Source organism: Dromiciops gliroides, chromosome 2, assembly GCF_019393635.1.
Source record: "Dromiciops gliroides isolate mDroGli1 chromosome 2, mDroGli1.pri, whole genome shotgun sequence".
Lineage (NCBI taxonomy): Eukaryota > Metazoa > Chordata > Mammalia > Microbiotheria > Microbiotheriidae > Dromiciops > Dromiciops gliroides.
In genome coordinates this window covers 490,747,533-490,767,615 of record NC_057862.1, presented here as the reverse complement: position 1 = coordinate 490,767,615, position 20,083 = coordinate 490,747,533, and the positions used below count along the sequence as shown (strand labels likewise).

At 37.3% G+C, this 20,083-nt stretch overlaps 1 protein-coding gene across 1 annotated transcript in view; it reads left to right on the top strand.

Annotated features, from left to right (window-relative positions):
- Positions 1 to 20,083, top strand: part of GRHL1 (grainyhead like transcription factor 1) — an 81,250-nt gene that overhangs the window by 34,290 nt on the left and 26,877 nt on the right. Inside the window, exon 9 of the mRNA XM_043981014.1 lies at positions 18,013 to 18,171. Coding sequence (XP_043836949.1) covers positions 18,013 to 18,171 — 159 coding nt within the window. The remainder of the gene's footprint in view (positions 1 to 18,012; positions 18,172 to 20,083) is intronic.

The window sequence follows — 20,083 nt, the reverse complement described above, 5'->3', positions numbered from 1 at the left end:
GTTCAAATTCGGCCTCAGACACTTAACACTTACTAGCTGTGTGACCCTGGGCAAGTCACTTAACCCCAATTACCTCACACAAAAAAATAAAAATGAAAACAGTAAGCTTAAAGGAGGAAAAGAAAATGTGAATGAGGTAATAACTTGCATTCATATGGCACTTTAACATTTGCAAAGTGCTTGACATGAATTTTAATATGCTCTTCACAGGTAGATATTACAAATATTATTATCCCCATTTTACAGAAAAGGAAGCTAAGGCCTTGCCTGGTATCATATGGCCAGTGCTCCAATAACACATGTGAAATAATGCTTCATATTTATATATGGCTTCAGGGTTTTCAAGGTATTTGCCTCAATAGCCCTGTGATGGGTGTAAGACGAGTACTACCAATCCCTTTTGAGGTGAGGAAACCAAGGTCATGCAGTGTCAGAAGCAGAACTTGAACCCGAGAAGCTCCTGATTCTAAGAATAGTCCACAGTTACTATGTTATGCTGCCTTTTTTTTGTGTGTGTGTGTGGGGGGGCAATGGGGGTTAAGTGACTTGCCCAGGGTCACACAGCTAGTAAGTGTCAAGTGTCTGAGGTCGGATTTGAACTCAAGTACTCCTGAATCCAGGGCCGGTGCTTTATCCACTGCGCCACCTAGCCGCCCCCATGCTGCCTTTTATAATGAAAGTGCTATAACAAACGGCAGCTGTTCTTATCACGGAAACCATAGACCTTTCCATCCCAGATTTGGCCATAGTGTGAGCATGAAATGTGATTGTTTATATACAATGACATTTCTGCTATAATACAGCAAGCCTAAGAGGCCAGTGTTAGCCCTGCCCCCTCCAACAATTGTCTCGGAAGTTACCCTGCAGTTTTTCAAAAGGTTTCAAGCCAACTGGTTTCAAAAGGTTTCAAGCCAATGTATGCAAATGAAACATTCAACAGCTATTTTGTGTCTGCTTAAAGTGACTATTCTAATAGCAATACGGGGTTGTAGAAATGAATAATGGACCTGGAGTAAAGAGACCTAGATCTGAACCCTGCTTTTAGCATGTATTAGCTCTATGACCACGGGCAAGTCACTTCACCAAACCTTAAGCTATTCATCTGTCAAATGAGGCTAATAATAATATTTATAGCTTCCATCTCATAGGCTTGTTCAAAGGATCAAGTGGGATCGTGTATGCAAGGTGCTTTGGAAACCTTCGGTGTTGGCTGCTATCATCTCTCTATTTGCTAGACTTTCAAAAATACACAGTCTCAAGGACCATGCCCTCAAAGGGCTTATGGTGTAATAAATGAGAAGAACATGTATATACCTAGAGTTAGCAAGGCAAAATGTGGTAAGGACCTTAAGAGAGATACAGCCATTGAACTGAAGGAGTTCCAAGCAGACATCACTTCCAGCTAGGGAGATTGAGGAAAAGTTCAAAAAAGGTAACAGTATTTAAGCTGAGATCTCAAAGATAGGTAGGAGATAGAAATAAACGGAAAATGCATTTCGAGCAAATGGAGTAGTAGTCACTAGTAGGAGCCGATCGACAGAGGCAAGTTGTAGCTGGTAAATAGTGAATAGTTCAATTTGGCAGTAGTATGGGATATTCAGCTTGATTCAATTCAATAAACATTTATTAAAGCCCTACTATGTACCAGGCACTGTGCTAAGCACTGTGTGGGGTAGAGAGAGAGAGAGAGAAAGATAAAGTTGGAAAAGGTAGGTTGGGATCAGAGAATGGAGAACTTTGAATACCTAGTAGGAGAATTTGAACTTTGTTAGGTACTGAGCTATTGAAGAATTTGTAGTTGTAGAAATTATGGTCAGAGCACATGCAGGAATTCAGGAATTAATCACTGTTTAGAGATTAATGATTTTCTCAATTTAATTCTTATACTGCTTTTTTTTTTAAGTGAGGCAATTAGGGTTAAGTGACTTGCCCAAGGTCACACAGCTAGTAAGTGTTAAGTGTCTGAGGCCAGATTTGAACTCAGGTCCTCCTGACTCCAGGGCCGGTGCTTTATCCACTGCGCCACCTAGCCGCCCCTCTTATACTGCTTTTTAATAATTTCTCTTTTCATCTCCACCAAAACTATGCAGAATATTGATTAGGAATCCTGCCACTGTGGGACAAGTCTCTTATTGCTCAGCCTCAGTTTCCTCATCTGTAAAATGAGGAAGTTTTAAACTCCCAATTTTAAGATTCTAATTTTCTATTAGGTTTTTTTTTTGCTTTAACTGTTGGTTGATGTGTTTATGTGTTTTGGTTTGTTAAAGTTAGAGTAGAAGCTGAAACTTTCTAAAATAAAGCTTTTATATGATCTGAATTTTTTTTTGTCAGTATTTTTTCTTTTTACCATTATCAGTAGCTGAAAGTTTGTAGATTTCTTTCTTTTTTTCCTTAGGTCTTTAATAATGTAGTTCATAGGGGGCAGCTAGATGGTGCAGTGGTGAAAGCACTGGACCTGAATTCAGGAGTACCTGAGTTCAAATCCGGCCTCAGACACTTGACACTTACTAGCCGTGTGACCCTGGGCAAGTCACTTAAGCCAGATTGCCTCAGTTCCTCATCTGTAAAATGAGCTGGAGAAGGAAATCGCAAACCACTGCAGTATCTTTGCCAAGAAAACCCCAAATGGGGTCACAAAGAGTCAGACACTACTGAACCCTGAAACTGTTCAATCATCATAGCAACTCTTCTCCAACTATTAAAATGATCGTCAAAGGATCAAAGATTTAGAGCTGGAAGGGACCTCAGAAGTCATCTAGCCCAACCCCCTCATTTTATAGATGAAAAGACTGAGGCATGGGGGGGGAGGGGCGCTGCAGAATGATTTACACTGGTCACACTGGCAGTAAATAGCAGACTTATAATTCAAACCTAAGCCCTCTGGTTCCCAGTCCTGAGCTTTTTTCCTTAGCTTTATGTCCTTATTAAATCAAATCTTATGAGTTCTCATTTGTCTTCACATGTAGAATATTTATTTTGTTGTTAGTTTTTCTTTGTATGGATTAAATTTTTTTAAACAAACCATCATGTGGATACCTAATACACAGCTGACCTATATTTTTCCAATAGAAGAATCTATTGAAATAAAGATGTATTACGGATTGGGTTATGCATTGGGTGTTAGTGGATTAAAAAAGATTTTCTTTTTAAAGTTGTGTTTAATCTGAAAGGCATGGAATATCTTCAGGAATTAATGAAAACGCTGATTATAGTGTGCTCATCAGGAAGCTTAATAATTTAGGCTTCTGACTCAACTACTAATAATACTACGTGATGTTTACATAGTGCCTTTCTTCTGAAGAATTCAAAGTGTTAACATGCTTTCTCTCTGTGAATTAGGTGGGTGGAAAGTATTTCTGTAATTTCCCCTGTGGGTAAATTGAGGCACAGAAAATAACTGACTTGTATAAGTTCACACATTTGACTGTGCTTAGACCAGACTGAAAAAGTCCCTTGTGCTATCATTTATAGAACTAAAGAAGATTGAATTGAGTATATAAGTCTTATACTTAGAAACTTTATTTTCAGGGAAATAAGATTATGGCTCTGATATATGTTTTAGATATAATTCTTCCTTCTCCCTTTCCCCTATTCCTCCTTTCCTTTTGAGAAATAACACTGGAGAATACAACCAAATGTAAGAGCTATTGTGTAGCTTTTGTAATGCTTCCTGGAACAATCATTATAAATTAGTTCAAGATCTTATTTCTTGTTGGTTTCTGGGTTAGCAAGCACTTGGTATCATAAATTTTATAAAAGTTAATCCTATGAGAAAGTAAACCACATTTATCTACCTTTAAAATTTTCTTCTCTTTTTAAAACTGAGACTTGAGAAATAAAATTAAATCTTTTGAAAAATAGTGAGTACATTAATTCATGGCCAAGAATGAGGAACTAGACTTAGAAAAATGGGTTGGACGTTTGAAGAGGAATCCAGCAGAGCATCTTTGGCCTGTTTAGCAGCTATTTTTTGTGGTTAGTTTTTTTTCTTCTTCTAGTAATTTTAGGGGTGGGGACTAAATGGGTTGCTTGCTCATCTTATGTGATTTAAAATCTTGGTACTTTATGACTTGATTCAAGGTTGCCATCAAATGTGGTAAAGAAATCTTAAAACTGGAAGAAAAGAAACATTTAACACTCAAATAGGGTTTTTTTTTTTAAATCTTCATGGGATATTGGGCAAGGAGGTATAAAAACCCCACCCCAAGAGGTAAGGGGGATAGCACTCATAGTTAAACCCTATACCCCTTTCCTGTAGGGTTTCTTTACTCCCCAATAAGACAAACCACAAATCTGGTGGGCTGCCAACTGTAGTTTTAGTTGTCACCTGTTCCCCCTTGGTCATTTGTAATGTTATTTACAAGTGAATAACAATGGTGGAATTAAGGGAAGAAGGGGTTTATTTTTGTTTTTTTCTTTTTGCCCGGACCAAGAAAAGTGGGGAAATCTAGATAGCCCAGCAGGTCAGGAAAAGACTAGGACCCCTAAGTTAAAACAGAAGTCAGAAACCCAACAGATGTAAGATACAAACCTTTTTAGAGAATAATGAAAACCTCTACAAAAAGGAGTCTGAGAATCGGCTCATTGTACTATTTCTGTATATGTCTGGAACATTTCTTTACACTGGGTCAATTATCACTGAGTTAATTCTTAGACTAAAAAAAAATAAGAATTTTGTCTTGCGGGAGAAGGGGTGGAATGAGGAGAGAAATTCATCTTCCGTTTAAAATCCTACTATTTTTCCATTCTAATACTTTGGGGTTTGTTTGCCTGTTTGTTTTTTGTGGGGCAGTGAGGGTTAAGTGACTTGCCCAGGGTCATACAGCTAGTAAGTGTCAAGTGTCTGAGGCCAGATTTGAACTCGGGTCCTCCTGAATCCAGGGCTGGTGCTTTATCTACTGTGCCATTCTAATACTTTGTAAGAACTTTGTAAGAAAGGTTGGTGGTATTTCTGTTTGTTTAGATTTATATCTATAGAAACCATTTCCCTAAAATATGAGAAAGGGATTGAATTTCTGCATTTTATAGCTAGGGGACACTGACTGACTTTGCCTAAGGTTTTGTCCTGTTTGGGCTATGGCATACTATTTCAAAGTATATTAAGTGACTGTCTACTGAGGGAAGTTAAGACTAATTCCTATTGCTTCTCAAACGAGTCTAAGATTACACTTATGATCCCTTTTATGCCTTCTGTTCCCGTTTGTGCTTTTGCCAGAAGAATGCTAACTTCCTAAATACAAAACCCTGGCTACCAGGTGGATTCAGAATCAGTGCTGATCCTAGCGGTCCCTACAGCTAGTAGATTTAATAAAGTATGCTGTGTAGAACTGGATCGTGCCACCTTGGAAGAACAGAGGCTTGCAGACAGAACCAGCTGAGAAAGAACTAACAACTAAGGGGATGAAGAACAGCTTCTCCTAGGAGATGGTTGGTGAGGTGAGCCTTACAGCTAATCTAAGATGCAGAGGTGAGGAGAGGGAATGCATTACAAGCCTGAGCTACAGTCTGTTCAGAACGCAGGGAGGCAGGGGGTGAAGTGCTGAGTTCAGAGAGCATCAGGTAGTTCAGTATGGAGAAGAGACATTGGAAGATATGTTAAAATCCATTACGTCATGTAATCATGTAAACTTTTTCATTCTTAAAGGTAATTCTCTGTTTGAAATATTAGGATTTACCCTAAAATTGTTCAGTGATTTTTACTGTTAACTCTGAATATTATGAAAAGGAAAAGGTTGCTTGTTTTTCCTGCAGACCAATCTTTATCTAAAGTAAGCCTTCTGGGGGCAGCTAGATAGTGCAGTGGATAGAGCACCGGCCCTGGAGTCAGGAGTACCTGAGTTCAAATCCAGCCTCAGACACTTGACACTTACTAGCTGTGTGACCCTGGGCAAGTCACTTAATCCCAATTGCCTCACCCCCCAAAAAAAATAAAAGAAAAAATAAAGTAAGCCTTCTTTGCTTATTGTCTTTGAACTTAATTTGTCTCCCAACATATCGTATACAATGGCCAAAAAAAAAAATGCTTGAGATTTTCACAAAAAGGCACTATATTTATGGGAACCCAGCTTTAAAGGGGTCTAATAGAATTAAAAAATTTTAGAGTTGGAAGGAATTTTAATTTTTTGAATTATCAATCACTTATTTCTCTCCTTTCTATCACCCTTCCCTACCACAAAAACCCAAAACCTTTATAAAAACATGCCAAATCAAGTAAAACAGTCTCCTATTTTCCATGCCCAAGTGCATCTCATTTTGCATATTTAGCCTATCACCTCTTTATCAAGAGATGGGTAGAGATGGGTGGAGTTGGATCAAAGGCTTTGAGGATGTTTCATATAGAGTACAAATGAAAGGGGATTAACTATAGTTTTATTAGTATAATCTGTGGTGAGGTATGGGGGGGGGGGAAGCATAGTTTCTGAATGACTAGACTAATTCACAGCTCCAGTGAAAGTACATCAATGAGCCCCTGAGTTGGAAGGGATCTTAGAGAACTTTGGTACTTAAGTGGCTCTCTGCCTTTCCATGCTCCATTACCAGCTCACATCTTCTACTGGTCATATAACTGAATGTCTCATGACATCCTCCATGCTCTTCTTTTGTGCATTTCTTCATGGTAATAAGTTGCAGCCTCTTTACACACATCTCATGTCTCTTTATTGTCCTTTTAGTTACCTGTGACTTTGTCTTGGGACATTTTGATTCTGTGATTCACAGATACACAGAATTCCCTAGAAGAATACTGATAATAAAAAGTTGGGCCTTTCTTTTAGGGAGAAATGTAGAGTTTTTAAAATGTTGCATGATTTTCCAAAGGAAATTCATTCTGGTTTGTACTGTTTGCATTGGTTAGTACTAAGAAAGTACTAACAACTAAGATTCTTTGGCTCCTATTCTGGCCCCAGATTATTGTCTATTTGTACTCTCTGTCCAAGGTATGTGTACTGATTTACCGACTCTACAAGAGATTCATTTAACTGTATTTTATCATCTGGACAATTGGCATTCTTTATCCACTTAAGTTTTCTTTGATAAATATCTGTTTATGCCAAACTTTCTTGAATAACTATGGATCTTGTTTAGGAAGCTTTGAAGTGTTCTGGGGATTGATATAATTATCAAGATGTCATCCTCTGTAGTAGTATCTGAAGGACCTCGTCCTCTAGAGTTAATCCCTCTTCCATTTGTAATCAGCGTGAGACATCCTCAGTGATGGTGCTGACTTTAGTGCTCAGTAATGAACATTCATCTTCCCTTTTTGTATGGGTAAGTAAGCCACACAAATTTAATCAGAGGATCACCAGACTTGTGTCTTTTATTTAAGCAAATATATGGGAGGCACCATGTTGGAGAGCCTTTAAATTAACATTTGGTTTTACCTAATTTTATTCTTTTTCAGTGTCAACAATTAGCACAATGGGATTTGATATCTTCTGTATATTTAAGGCAGTTGTGTGGCTTAGTTTTACAAAAGGATTTGCCAGAATATTCCTTAAATTATAAGCTCTCATGTTGCAATTAAAATAATTATTTTTATTAAATCATTTTGTGTTTATTGCATAAAGGGAAATTTATGCCATTAAATACCAAATAGTAGTACAACCGGGACCATCAGTTTCCAGCCGTTGTGATGAGTGTGGCATGGCCAACCGCCTCATTTGCAGTGCCAGCCTTTAAGTAGGGCTGGAGCAAATTGTCTTCATAGCTACTTTCCATAGTTTTTCTGCCTGCCCCTACCTTCCATAAGGAAGTAGCTAGGCAGTTGTGAGAAAGTTCAGGGAGTCCATGAACACTTCTGGCACATGCCCAGAAATGTCCTTCCTTTCTCCCTTTTCCTCATTTAATGCCTTCTCCCCATGCTGTCCCACCTTCTGCAAACACTCAGGCTATCCTGTCTGTTTCCACAGTATTATGACCTATGATAGTCAGAAGTCTGCTAACAAGAAAACGGGTGACATGTTTAATCCTGAAGAATTGGGGGGTTGTTACCATAATCTTCATATGAAGTGATTTGAAATGTGCCAACTGTAACGATTGGAATGACGCCACCTGCTGGAGACTTACTGTAGGAAAGCTGCGCCTGAGGGCAAGACATGTGGCTTTTCTTTGGCGTCAGGAAGTGACGTTTGCTTGTGGGAGGAAGAGGGGACGAGGCTGGCGCTCCCGCTCTCTTTTGTGAGGACTCTCGTGGAGAGCGGAGCTAAAGAAGCACTCTCCCTTTGATAGATGAATCTAGGCCTTTCTCTCTTCACCAAATTCTTATTCTCCTTAATAAATGCTTAAAAGTCTAACTCTTGCTAAAGCTTATAATTTATTGGTGACCACTCATTAGATATTTTAGACAGACTAGCTAGAATTTTAGCCCCTTACACAACTTTGGAAATAAATTTACAAAAGATATGGGAGTAAAAAAGCTGTATCTAGATGGGTCACAAATAATGGTGAGGAAAAAGTTTTCCTGGTCTCTGTTTATTCCTATCCTAAAATTGGACTAAAGCTTGTTTCATTTTTGGACAGAAGCTCTAAAATGGGTGGGAGGGCAGGACCACACTTTGTGTTGGATTGCCCAAAGGAATAACACTGTGGATCAGATGCTGCTTTCTGGAACTGATGAGAAATTAACTTTCCCAGGCAAAATCCATTCTCTTCAGGAAATGAACTACACAATCTAGATTGCCAGAGGATAGTTTAGTTGTTTCTTACTACAAAACTCTGTCTCGGATCATCTTCTAATGCATACATGTTATATGATGTAAATGAGTAGTCCGCACAAATCGAGTTGTCCTTCCCTGCCTTCTCCCCACCCCCACCTCCCTTTTCTAACTCTGGTCTTCAACTACAGCCTGCATCCTTAACTCTGGTTTGCAGGTGTGGGCCTGCTGATTGCAAAAGATATTGGTGAGAGGGAATGCTTCAGGACAGATATGATGAATATGAACAAAGCAATTCAAATTTTGCATTTTATCAATAATGGGTTTAATATTCTAGACTACATTTCTATATAGAGTAGGAAACAAATGAACTCAATGTAAACTTGCTAAAGAATTGTAAGGTTACTCTATACCGGTATTTATTTCTGCAGTTTATTATTCGAACAAATTGTTTACCCATCACCTGGAAACTAGGAAATAGTGTGTGTGTGTGTGGGGAAGAACTCACTATAAACATCAGTTAACAAATGGTGGAATTTTTGATCTAGAAAGTGTTAAAGATGATCTAGTCTAATACTGGCAATTAAGAACTTGCTATATTCAAGTGACCCTACTAGATACTGCAGGGGAACACAGAAACTTACTATACAATGTAAAGTTTTGGAATCTTGGCTCTATTGTCTATATAGCCTTGGGTATTGTCACTTCTTTGGTTCGTGGTTTTCTCACCTATAAAGTGAAGGGTTTGGACTAGGTGATCTCCATATCCTATATCATATTTTATGTGTGTCTATATAGTCTATATAGCTATACATGATTATATCTTATATATGTGATCTATATAGGATATCTATGTAGGCTATATCCTATATATGACCTATATAGGATATGGATTTTATATACAGGAGATATGTGATACATGTGTGATTTCCATATCCTATATCACACACATATTCATATGTGTGTATATTCCAACCCCTTCACTTTATAGGTGACAAGAGCCTATATCCTATAGAGATACATTATATCTATTATTTTTAAATTTTTTTGGTGAGGCAATTGGGGTTAAGTGACTTGCCCAGGGTCACACAGCTAGTAAGTGTTAAGTGTCTGAGGCTGGATTTGAACTCAGGTCCTCCTGAATCCAGGGCTAGTGCTTTATCCACTGCGCCATCTAGCTGCCCCCAATTATATCCATATATAGATGTATATAGATATATGATATATCTACACTGCTCTATATCCTAGAGAGCTTAGAGTCTAACTTGGGATACAAGACATATTCACATTTAAGAGTAACAAACAGTACCAAGCAGTTGATGTGAAGTGCCAATTGAATGATATAGATAAGAAGTACTATAGGAGTTAAGATCACTATTGTTTGAAGTGATTAGGAACTATATTAAGAAAGTAGTACTAGATCAGGGTATTGAAGGGTGGAGATAAGAGAAAGCACTGTAGATAAGGGAAATATTATGAGCTAAAGCATGTATGAGGAACTTTGAGGCTGGTCTAGTTGGCATGGAGGGATTGGGGAATGGTGGGAGATAAATTATAAATATTAAATGAGGATTTAAACACTCTAAATTCTGAGACACATACCCCTCTCCCCAAAATGCTTTCAGTGTAGTTCCACTTCAAAGCAGGATATAGACTATATCACGGTTGTAGTTTGCTCATCAGTAAGACGAAGGACTTAAATCAAATAATCTTTAAGGTCCCTTCTAGTTCTACAACTTATGAACATCAGAGTGCAGAATGGGTTGTGAAACTCAGTCTTACTGAGATACTTTAAGCAATATTGGGAAAGTAAATCATTCTTCTTCCTCCCTACTTTCTTCATGATATCTTAGGGCCATAAATTTAGAGATAGAAGGAAACTTAGAGACAATTTAATCTAATTCTATCCTTTTATATATGAGGAAACTAAGACCAAAAGTGGTGAGGTGACTTGCCCAAATTCACATAGCAGCAGAAGTGGGGGATTTGAACTCAAGTCTTCTGCCTCCAAATCAAGTGTTCTCTTTGCCCCATCTACATTTTTTCCCCATTTTTCTCTTTCTGGTCTCCTCCCTTAAAATCTAACCCTCAGATCTTCCAATTTCATCCAAAGATATTGTTTTACTACTGATATTCAAAGCTCAAGAAGGTATTGACACTTAAATTCTGCAATCTTTTCTTACCTTAAGATTTCCTGAATCTGGACCAGAAAACTTCAGCATTTAGGAAGTTGTAGTACCAATAATATCCACGAGGTGGTGCTCCCTTGCTGCAGATAAATCCTGAACTAACGCTTACTGTAGTTGAAACTGGCAGTTTGACGCTCTGAAGCTATGCTTTTAAATGTAGAGGTTAAAATACAAAAATCACAAAAAGGATAAAATTAGCCAATGATTTACTTTCCAAAATATTCACCTCAGGGTTTCTTTAAAGATTAAGGTCTTCTAGGGCATTTAAAATATGATTCAACTTAAAATGATAATTGTTTAGGAAGAGTCTACACAAAGTTAAATGCAATTGTATTTTACTTCTTTTGGTCTTCCATGTGTGTCTGTGCACATATGTATACATGTATGTAGTAAAGATATAGCAAGGCGATAGGACATCCCATGTTACTTTTAATAAAACAAAAGGAATTCTACTTGGGGAGTAAAATCCTAATAACTTGGAATGTGACTGTTTAGATCATTATTAATTGGGGGGAGGGGGGGTTGCCAGAAAGGAATCCCCCCCCAAAATTAAGCATTTAGAACATTGTTGAAGCAACAACACATGTAACAACATTCCCACACTTCCTTTAAAAAAATAATTCATGCATATGTCCACATTTTAAATAAAATAATCTGTAGAAATAATTCTTAGCTCAGATTCTATTCAAATAAATTAAGAATTTATTACAATTTTATAATACACAAACACCTTAAAATACAATAAAATAATGCAACAAATGTGTGATTCTTTAATCATGCTAATATCATTTTAAACATCACCCTTAAAATTTGATTATTAATATGATAGATGGACTCATCTTTGGAACAAAGTTTCTTGGAACAGGGAAAATATTGTTGCAATTTCCAACTCATAATTATCTTTATTAATTAATCCAAAAATGAGTTCTTTGTCTTTCTAATAGCTATAGGCATTAAACTCACACAAAGTTGTTAATAACAGTAAAAAAATGTTGTTTAATCGTCAAAATATAATTAGATTTCCATGTTCAAATGCTTGTTTCAGTGTATCATATTTATTCAAATATGATATTTAGAATATCGGCATCTTTAAGACAAAATGAAAATTGCTTCTATAGACTAGTCACAGAATCTGAGATGGAAGAAACCTCAGGAACCATATAGTCCAACTAATACATGAAAGGCTTATCCTCTGTGACAAATCTGACAAGTAGTTTATTCAGCTTCTGCTTGAAAACTCCTACAGAGGAGGAAGAATTCCATCATCTATTGAGGCAATTTATCTAAACCATTCCACTTTTTGGACCGCTTGAATTTTTAGGAATTTTTTCCTGATATCAAGCCTAAATTGGTCTTTTCAACTTCTGAAACTCTGCAATTTCACATTTATCCTTATTGAACTTCATCTTATTAAATTCAGCCCAATTCTCTAGGCTTTGAAGAATTTTTGGGGTCCCAATGTATTGGCCACAAACTTTGAGTCTGGCCATTGTTTTTGATTCTTCCCTTTGGGGCCAAACAGAACAAGGTGAATCCCCTTTTCTTAGGAGGAAAAAAACCCTTCAAATACTTGAACACAGCCATCATGTCTCCCATGATTATTTTTATCTTGGGTTAAACCATGTCCAGTTCTTCAACCAGTCCTCATATGTCTTAGACTCAAGGCCTCTCAGTGCTTTGGTTGCCCTTCTCTGGACACTCTGTAGCTTGTCCTTTGCACAGAACATAAGCCAGTGCTCTCCAAGAGGTCTGATGAGGGCAGAGGAGAAGGACTCTTGCTTCCATGTTCCTGGAAACTATGCCTCCTCAATGTATTTCAAGATTGCATTCGCTTTTCTTTTCTTTTCTTTTTTTTTTTTGGTTGCCGCATCACATGGCTGATTCATATTATACTTGTAGTTCACTAAAAACCCCAAATCCTTTTCAGAACAACTACTATATATAGTTGTGCTTTCCTTATCTTATACTTAGGAAGCTGAATTTTTTATATCTAAGTACAATACTTCACATTTATCCTTCTCGAATGTCATCTCATTTAAAATTCAGCCCAGTTCTCTACCCTTTCAGGATTCTTTTGGATCCCATCTCTTGCTTCCAGTGTGTTAGCTATGCCTCCCAGCTTTGTGTCATTTGCAGATTTGATCAGCATACCACTAATGCTTTTCTTTAAATCATTACAGCACAGAACCAAGCCCAGATCCCTGGCATATTCCACTGGAGACTTCTTGCCACTTTGACACTGAACCATAAACGTTGAATCTGGCCATCAACCAGTTCTGAATTCATCTGATCATATAATTGTCTAATCTTTATTTCTCCATCTCAAGAATATCATGAGATAGTTTATCAAAACTTTGTTAACATTTACATAAACTATATCCATAGAATCCTCCTCATTACTAGTTTAGAAATCTTGTGGGAAAAGGAAATGAGGTTATAGTCTTTCCTGATAAAGCTTTGCTGGTTTTTTATACTCATTGTTTTCCTTTGTAGATGTTCACCAACTGTTTAATGAGCATCTCTAGAATTTGTCCCAGGAATCAAATAAAGCTCTTATCCTATAGTTTATAGACTCTCTACTCTTTTAAAAAATCGGGGGATTTGCCCTTCTTCAGTCCGTGTTAACCTCTTCCATTTTCCATGATCTGTGTCATATTCATCAAAAAATCCATTGGTCATTTTGAACATTTCTCCTCATGTGGCATTTTAGAAAATGGGCTTGCAGAATAGCACCTTCCCTGACAGTCTCAACATGTTGTACATATATAACCAAAAGAGCTGTTGCTGCAATCACTTTTCACTGAGAAACGGGAAGATTTCACTTTCTCAGTTAATTGATCAAAAAGGTTTTCAGGCACATGGACAATCTTCTTTCCCACTGAGTTATCTGCCAATGCAACCATTTAAAGCTGTGTTGCCCTTGTTTCACTGAGTATCATTTTGTTCATATCATTAGCTGCAGGAAGTGCTAATATTTTTTCTATTGAATGAGAACTTTTACAATTAACAATTCTGTAGGCAACCTTCTACGTTGTAAGTAAATCTTTTAGTGTCACAGATGTGGTGTTTGTGGGGAAAAATTTATTTTTGCTTATTAAGAGCCTTCTCTCAAAAAAGTTTGTCTCGTCAACATATTCTGCACATATATTTATCCTTCCCTTAAGAAGATAATCTCGGGGGCAGCTAGGTGGCGCAGTGGATAAAGCACCGGCCCTGGATTCAGGAGTACCTGAGTTCAAATGGGGCCTCAGACACTTGACACTTACTAGCTATGTGACCCTGGGCAAGTCACTTAACCCCCATTGCCCCGCAAAAACAAACAAACAAACAAACAAAAAAAGAAGATAATCTCTATAACCATTCTAACATTATTTTAATTTTTTTTAATTGTAGTTTAAAAAAATAAAACCATTTACTGTACTTACCAGAATGTATGGTATATACCATATATATGGTAAAATATAACATTTTTTGTACTTTTCATTTCTGCACAAATATTGTTTAATTGTGTTTGCTTACATACTTAACATGAAAATGTAGCAAGCAGTGTGATGACACAACCCATCTTTGTCATGAGCCTAAGTCAGCTGACAGTGACAGATCCCCCTTATGTAAAGTCTTAGGGCTACCCATTGTCACAGTTTGAATGAGGGCTTTCTCTATGAGTTTGAGGAGTTTTCAAAGGAGGATATTATGTTAAATTTCTCCTACACATTTCAATTCCTACATTTAGCAGAAAGTGCCTTACAGAATGAAGGATCATGTGGTAACTCAGTTTCTCTACTACCAAAGGGAAAAGGAAAAGACTGACAGACAAGACTTTCATGTGAAAATGAACTTTAATGCCATCTGGAGACAGGAGTGGAGAGGGCTTGTGGCCTTTCCAATCTGCCACCAGACTGGGACAGGAGGTGATATGGCAGTTCCCACGGATGACTTCTCAACTTTCTCCATTTGTACCAGAAAAGTTTCATCTCTAACATGTTTTAGGGATACTCTCCTGTGTTACGGGGTGCCAGGATGGTGATTAGTGTAGTGCAAGGTTTTATCTGTTACTTCCACTTTCAGAGCTACCCTTTGGGAGGTGAAGATATAGAACTGGAATGTTTCTTAATCTTCTAGCATTAAGCTAACAAGGGAAATAGAAGGCATCTCATTTGTAATCTCAGGTACTGTGGAGACATTTATCTATGAAGTAATAATTGAAGAAAAACCTTCTTGACTGGGTTTGGGGCTAAAAGCAAATAAGAACGAGAAGCAATTACAATTATATAGGTATAGAGTATATTAGCCAATTAATATGGACAAGTCTTCCTCAAAAGATTTTCCTTTAAATTGCTTGGCCCCTGCCAAGAGTGTGGTTTTGGGATGTCCTCTCAAGCGAGGATCTCAGGCCCTCTGATGGGGCTATTTATAATTTTTTTCCTTTGGCATTCTATGCTCACTTGGCATATGAATGCTAACTCAGGTTTTATAGAGAACGAAAGATATTAACAAAAGGGAAGAAAGGCCTTATCTATTAATACAGCTATGTATTAATGTGTGTATGGATAGCACTTGCAGTTACAGATTTCTGCAAAGCAAATATATCCTTATACACTTCAAAGTTCATATAAACAACAAACCAAAAACTATGAAGTGGATAATGATAGCATATACAATACCATGTTGAATTTATGCATACCATATTAAATAATCTGTGTTATTTTCAATCGTTTATACTGTGGATTTGACTCATTATGGTAACTCCTTCATTTCTATGACTCCTAAAGTGAAAACAAAAGAAATGGCAAGTACATTGGTTGTTAATAGTGATCATAACTAGCTGCCACTGATATTTAAGGCTTGATTCACCATGTTAGTCTTGTTTTTGTTGACTCTTATTGTAACTTCTTCATTGAAAAAAAGGGTGATTGGGGCAGCTAGGTTGCTCAGTGGATAAAGCACTGGTCCTGGATTCAGGAGGACCTGAGTTCAAATGTGACCTCAGACACTTGACACTTACTGGCTTTGTGACCCTGGGCAACTCCTTACTTTGCCAAAAATCTTCCATAGAGAAACTATAGAATTTTCTTATGGTCTTCTTGTTTTGTTGTCTTTAGAGTGCCAGTATGAAAATCAAGAGATCCATATACTGTTTTTTCAAGATCACCATCAACTGGTCTTTGTCCTTTTCTGGTTTTACGTGTTCCCAATAACATCTTTCATGCCAGTTCTTGTAAATAAGTTGCCATTGGGAACAACCCACAGCTTACTTATACCTAATATGCATTTTGGTTTATTGCATTTTTAATTCTTCTGAGATTGTTGTTTTCATTATTCTCATTCCCGTAGCATCAGTGGGGGAGAATATTGGTTAGATGGGATTTTATTTTATTTTATTTGTCAAGGATGAAAAAAAAAGGCCAGCCTCTAAATATGAAAAAAGAAAGGCTTTGAGTCATTACTCAAGAAAAGGACCTGTGAATCATGATAGATTGTTCCCTAAGGATTTGGACTGTGTGTAGCCCAACTTCTGGATGGCATTTGCTATCATCAAAAGCGTATTGATAACAGAATTGTAAAGCCTTATCCTACCCTTAAAAATTATTTTCTATACCTCAAGAATTGGAATTAGAGAAGATCTAGAAAGGGATTTTTTTCAAGGGAAGGGAAGGAGAGAGATTTTTTCAGTGTGGTCTGAGAAGAGACATGACAAAAGCCCATAAATAGCATGGTTAAGGTGACTAGAAATATAATTCACAATTTCCAAAATACTATGACAAGGGGGCACCTTTAAAAAAAATTCAAATGGCATAAATTTAGAACAAATAAAAGTGATACTTAACACCATAGAGTGTAAACTTTGTAGTAATGAGTTCTATAAAGTTTACACTCTATGGTGTCAAATATCACTGCTCCTATCCCTCACCCCCCCAAGTGGTAAATGCATAAAATATCATTGAATTTTGTTTTTGTGAGGGTTTTTTGGTGAGGCAGTTGGGGTTAAGTGACTTGCCCAGGGTCACAAAGCCAGTAAGTGTCAAGTGTCTGAGGCTGGATTTGAACTTAGGTCCTCCTGAATCCAAGGCCAGTGCTTTATCCACTGTGCCATCTAGCTGCCCCTATAATTGAATTTTTAAAAAAAGTTTAATAGATTTTTATGGTCAACCCATAAATATCTAAGGAGTATGTGTCTTTACAGATATATTTTTGCAACGAGATAATAGATTTAACTGTACTGTGGATTTGACCTATTTTGAGAATTTTTTGGTACCTATTTCTGCTAAAGTGAAAACAAAAAAAAATAGCAAGTACTATTGTTGTTGTTCAGTTGTTTCAGTCGTGTCCAACTCTGTGTGACCCTGTTTAGGGTTTTCTTGGCAACAATACTAGAGTGGTTTTGCCATTTCCTTCTCCAGCTCATTTTATAGATGAGGAAATGGAGACAAACAGGGTTAAGTGACTTGCCCAGGGTCACACAGCTAGTAAGTGTCTAAGGCCAGTTTTGAACTCAAAAGATATGTCTTCCCGATGCCAGGCCTGTAACTCTACTATACCACCTAGCTGCCCTTAACGGCAAGTTGATAATCCTGATTATGCCTAACTCCCACTGATACTTAAGACCTCATTTCTCATTCACCATAGGGACAACATAAAAACATCAGTCCCACAAGACTTTTTGCTAGTTGGGAAGAAGGTGGAAAGTGCTATTGCTGCTATTTTTTTAAAAGAGAAAAATTAGGTATAGAGAAACTGGTTATGGATGCCAGAGATGACTGTTTAAATTGCTATTAGAACTCACATGTGCCTTTAATTGGGTACACTTTTAAACACTATCTCACCGGGTAATGAAAGAAGTTTAACCTGACTGACCTAATTAATATTAATATATGGCCTGAAGGATAAAGTAGTGGTATGCAGAACTACTTAGAATTTTTCCTTTTCTATTCTATCATTCCTTTGACCAACAAATGTATTAATAAATTTCCTCCCCCCATAATTTTAAAGATGCTTTGTGTAAAGCTAATGAGGCACAGTTCTTTAATTTTAAAGTAACCTTCATAGGCATGTCAGTGAAATTGGTTCTGTTGTGATGAATTAAACGTGGTACTTCAGCAAGCTGTTCTGATTGTGACTGTGTGACTTTGTATATGACCTGTTGTTCATGGAACCTTTCCTTCTTTTTGTAGGTTTTTATTTCTGTGAACTGCTTAAGCACAGATTTCTCCTCTCAGAAGGGTGTGAAGGGGCTGCCCCTTAACATTCAAATTGACACATACAGCTACAATAACCGAAGCAACAAACCTGTTCACAGGGCCTATTGCCAGATTAAAGTCTTCTGTGATAAGGTAAGATCAGCTGTGGGAGTACTTAAGAGTACCTCTTGAGCTTCCTTGAAGCCAAGCTGCCAGTCCAAAGTCCTTTTAACTCATATATTTGATTTTGCAATATTAAAAAGAGATCTGAGAACTGAGTTAATAATATTTAAGTGAATGCACTGAGGACCCTTAGACAGATTACTGCTATCTTTTACTTCAATAAATCAATATTTTTTTCTACTCCAAAAACTTTCCCTTTCCCTTCCCCCGATACTTTTTACTATTAAAGCAAAGGGTGGAAATTTTAGTAATTTAGAAATATTTACATGTCTTCTGTGTGCAAAGGATTATACTGGGTACTGTACAGATATATAAAGAATCATAACATTTCATGGAGCAAGAGATTTTAGCTGGGTCTTGAAGGATAGACAGGACGTGTATAGTATCATAATAAAAGTGGTTGGGGCAGCTAGGTGGCACAGTGGATAAAGCACCGGCCTTGGATTCAGGAGGACCTGAGTTCAAATCTTACCTCAGACACTTGACACTAGCTGTGTGACTCTGAGCAAGTCACTTAACCCCAACTGCTTCACCAAAAAATAAAATAAAATAAAATAAGTGGTGATTTACCCTAGCTGCTGGTATACAGAGGACCATAATTTCCCATCTACAAAGCTGGAAAATATACAGTGCCTAGCATAGAGCATGTTATAGGTTCTCAACAAGTACTTGCTGTTTAATTTTATGCTAGCATCAGTTTGTTTCAGAGACTACAAGATATTGATCAAGAATAGTTCAAGAACTATGATTAGATGGGTAATGCTCTCAGGTTTCCTTTTACCAACTTGACATTTTGGCAGTTCCCTTTTGATAAAATCTCCTTATATAAGATTTTCAGAGGGTAAAAGATTGATCAGTCAATCAACATGGATTTATTAAGAATTTTCTAAATTCTAGGCTCTGTGCTAAAGCACTAGGGACTTACAAAGACACAAGTAAAGAAATCCCAGCCCATAAGGAGCTTACATCCTAATGGATAGCTAAAAGCTTACATTTCTGTCAGAAATCCAAGCTATCAAGAGCCATATAAAAAGATCCTCAAAATTATTATTAGGGGAATGTATCAACTTTCTTCTCATTCCTATTTTGTTTTTATTTTTGTATTTTGTTTTGTAACTCATATAACATAATCATATAATTTAAGTTTGCAATGGACCTATAAAATAATTAGTATAGGGAGCTCACAGTGATGAAATTCCCTCTGCTAATCCAGATCATTACCTGCTCTGCAGTTTACAGTCTTAAAGAGTTAGATGGGATACCGAGATACCCTGACCCTCTCCCACCTCTCTGGTCTCCTTACACACTGCACTCTTTCTGCATTCCTCAATACAGTAATTCTGGTCTCTCTGCTGTTTTGGACACACCACACTCCATCTCCTCTCTGGGCCTTTGCATGGGAAGTCTTCTGTTTCTCTTGGGTCCTCCCTCCTTCCCCAGTTCCTGGAATGTTTCCTTTTAAGACCACTCCTCTAGTACCTTCTGAAGATCCCCCAGCTGCTCATGCCCCACCTCCCAAAAGTTCCTTTGATTCATTTTTTCCCTGCCCTGTAAAGCGTTGTCATCTCCATTTGACCAAAAGGCTCTTGCCAGAAAGAGTAGTTACCCTTTTGTCTTTAAAGTTCTAGCACCTAGCACAGTATTCTGTACATGGTAGGTACTAATTATTGTGTGAATGAGAGATTGAAATGAACAGACCGAGAAAATTAAAGTTTCATTATTTGTCTGATGACTCCTAAACGAGGAGTTGTCACAAGATTTAGAAAGCTTTTTTTTTTTTCATTGTGTATGTCATTCTTGGGGTAGGAGGGCAGTCACTCTGGAATGCAAAAAAATATCCTGACCATCCATAGTAGAATAGGTTTGAGACCACTGACACCAT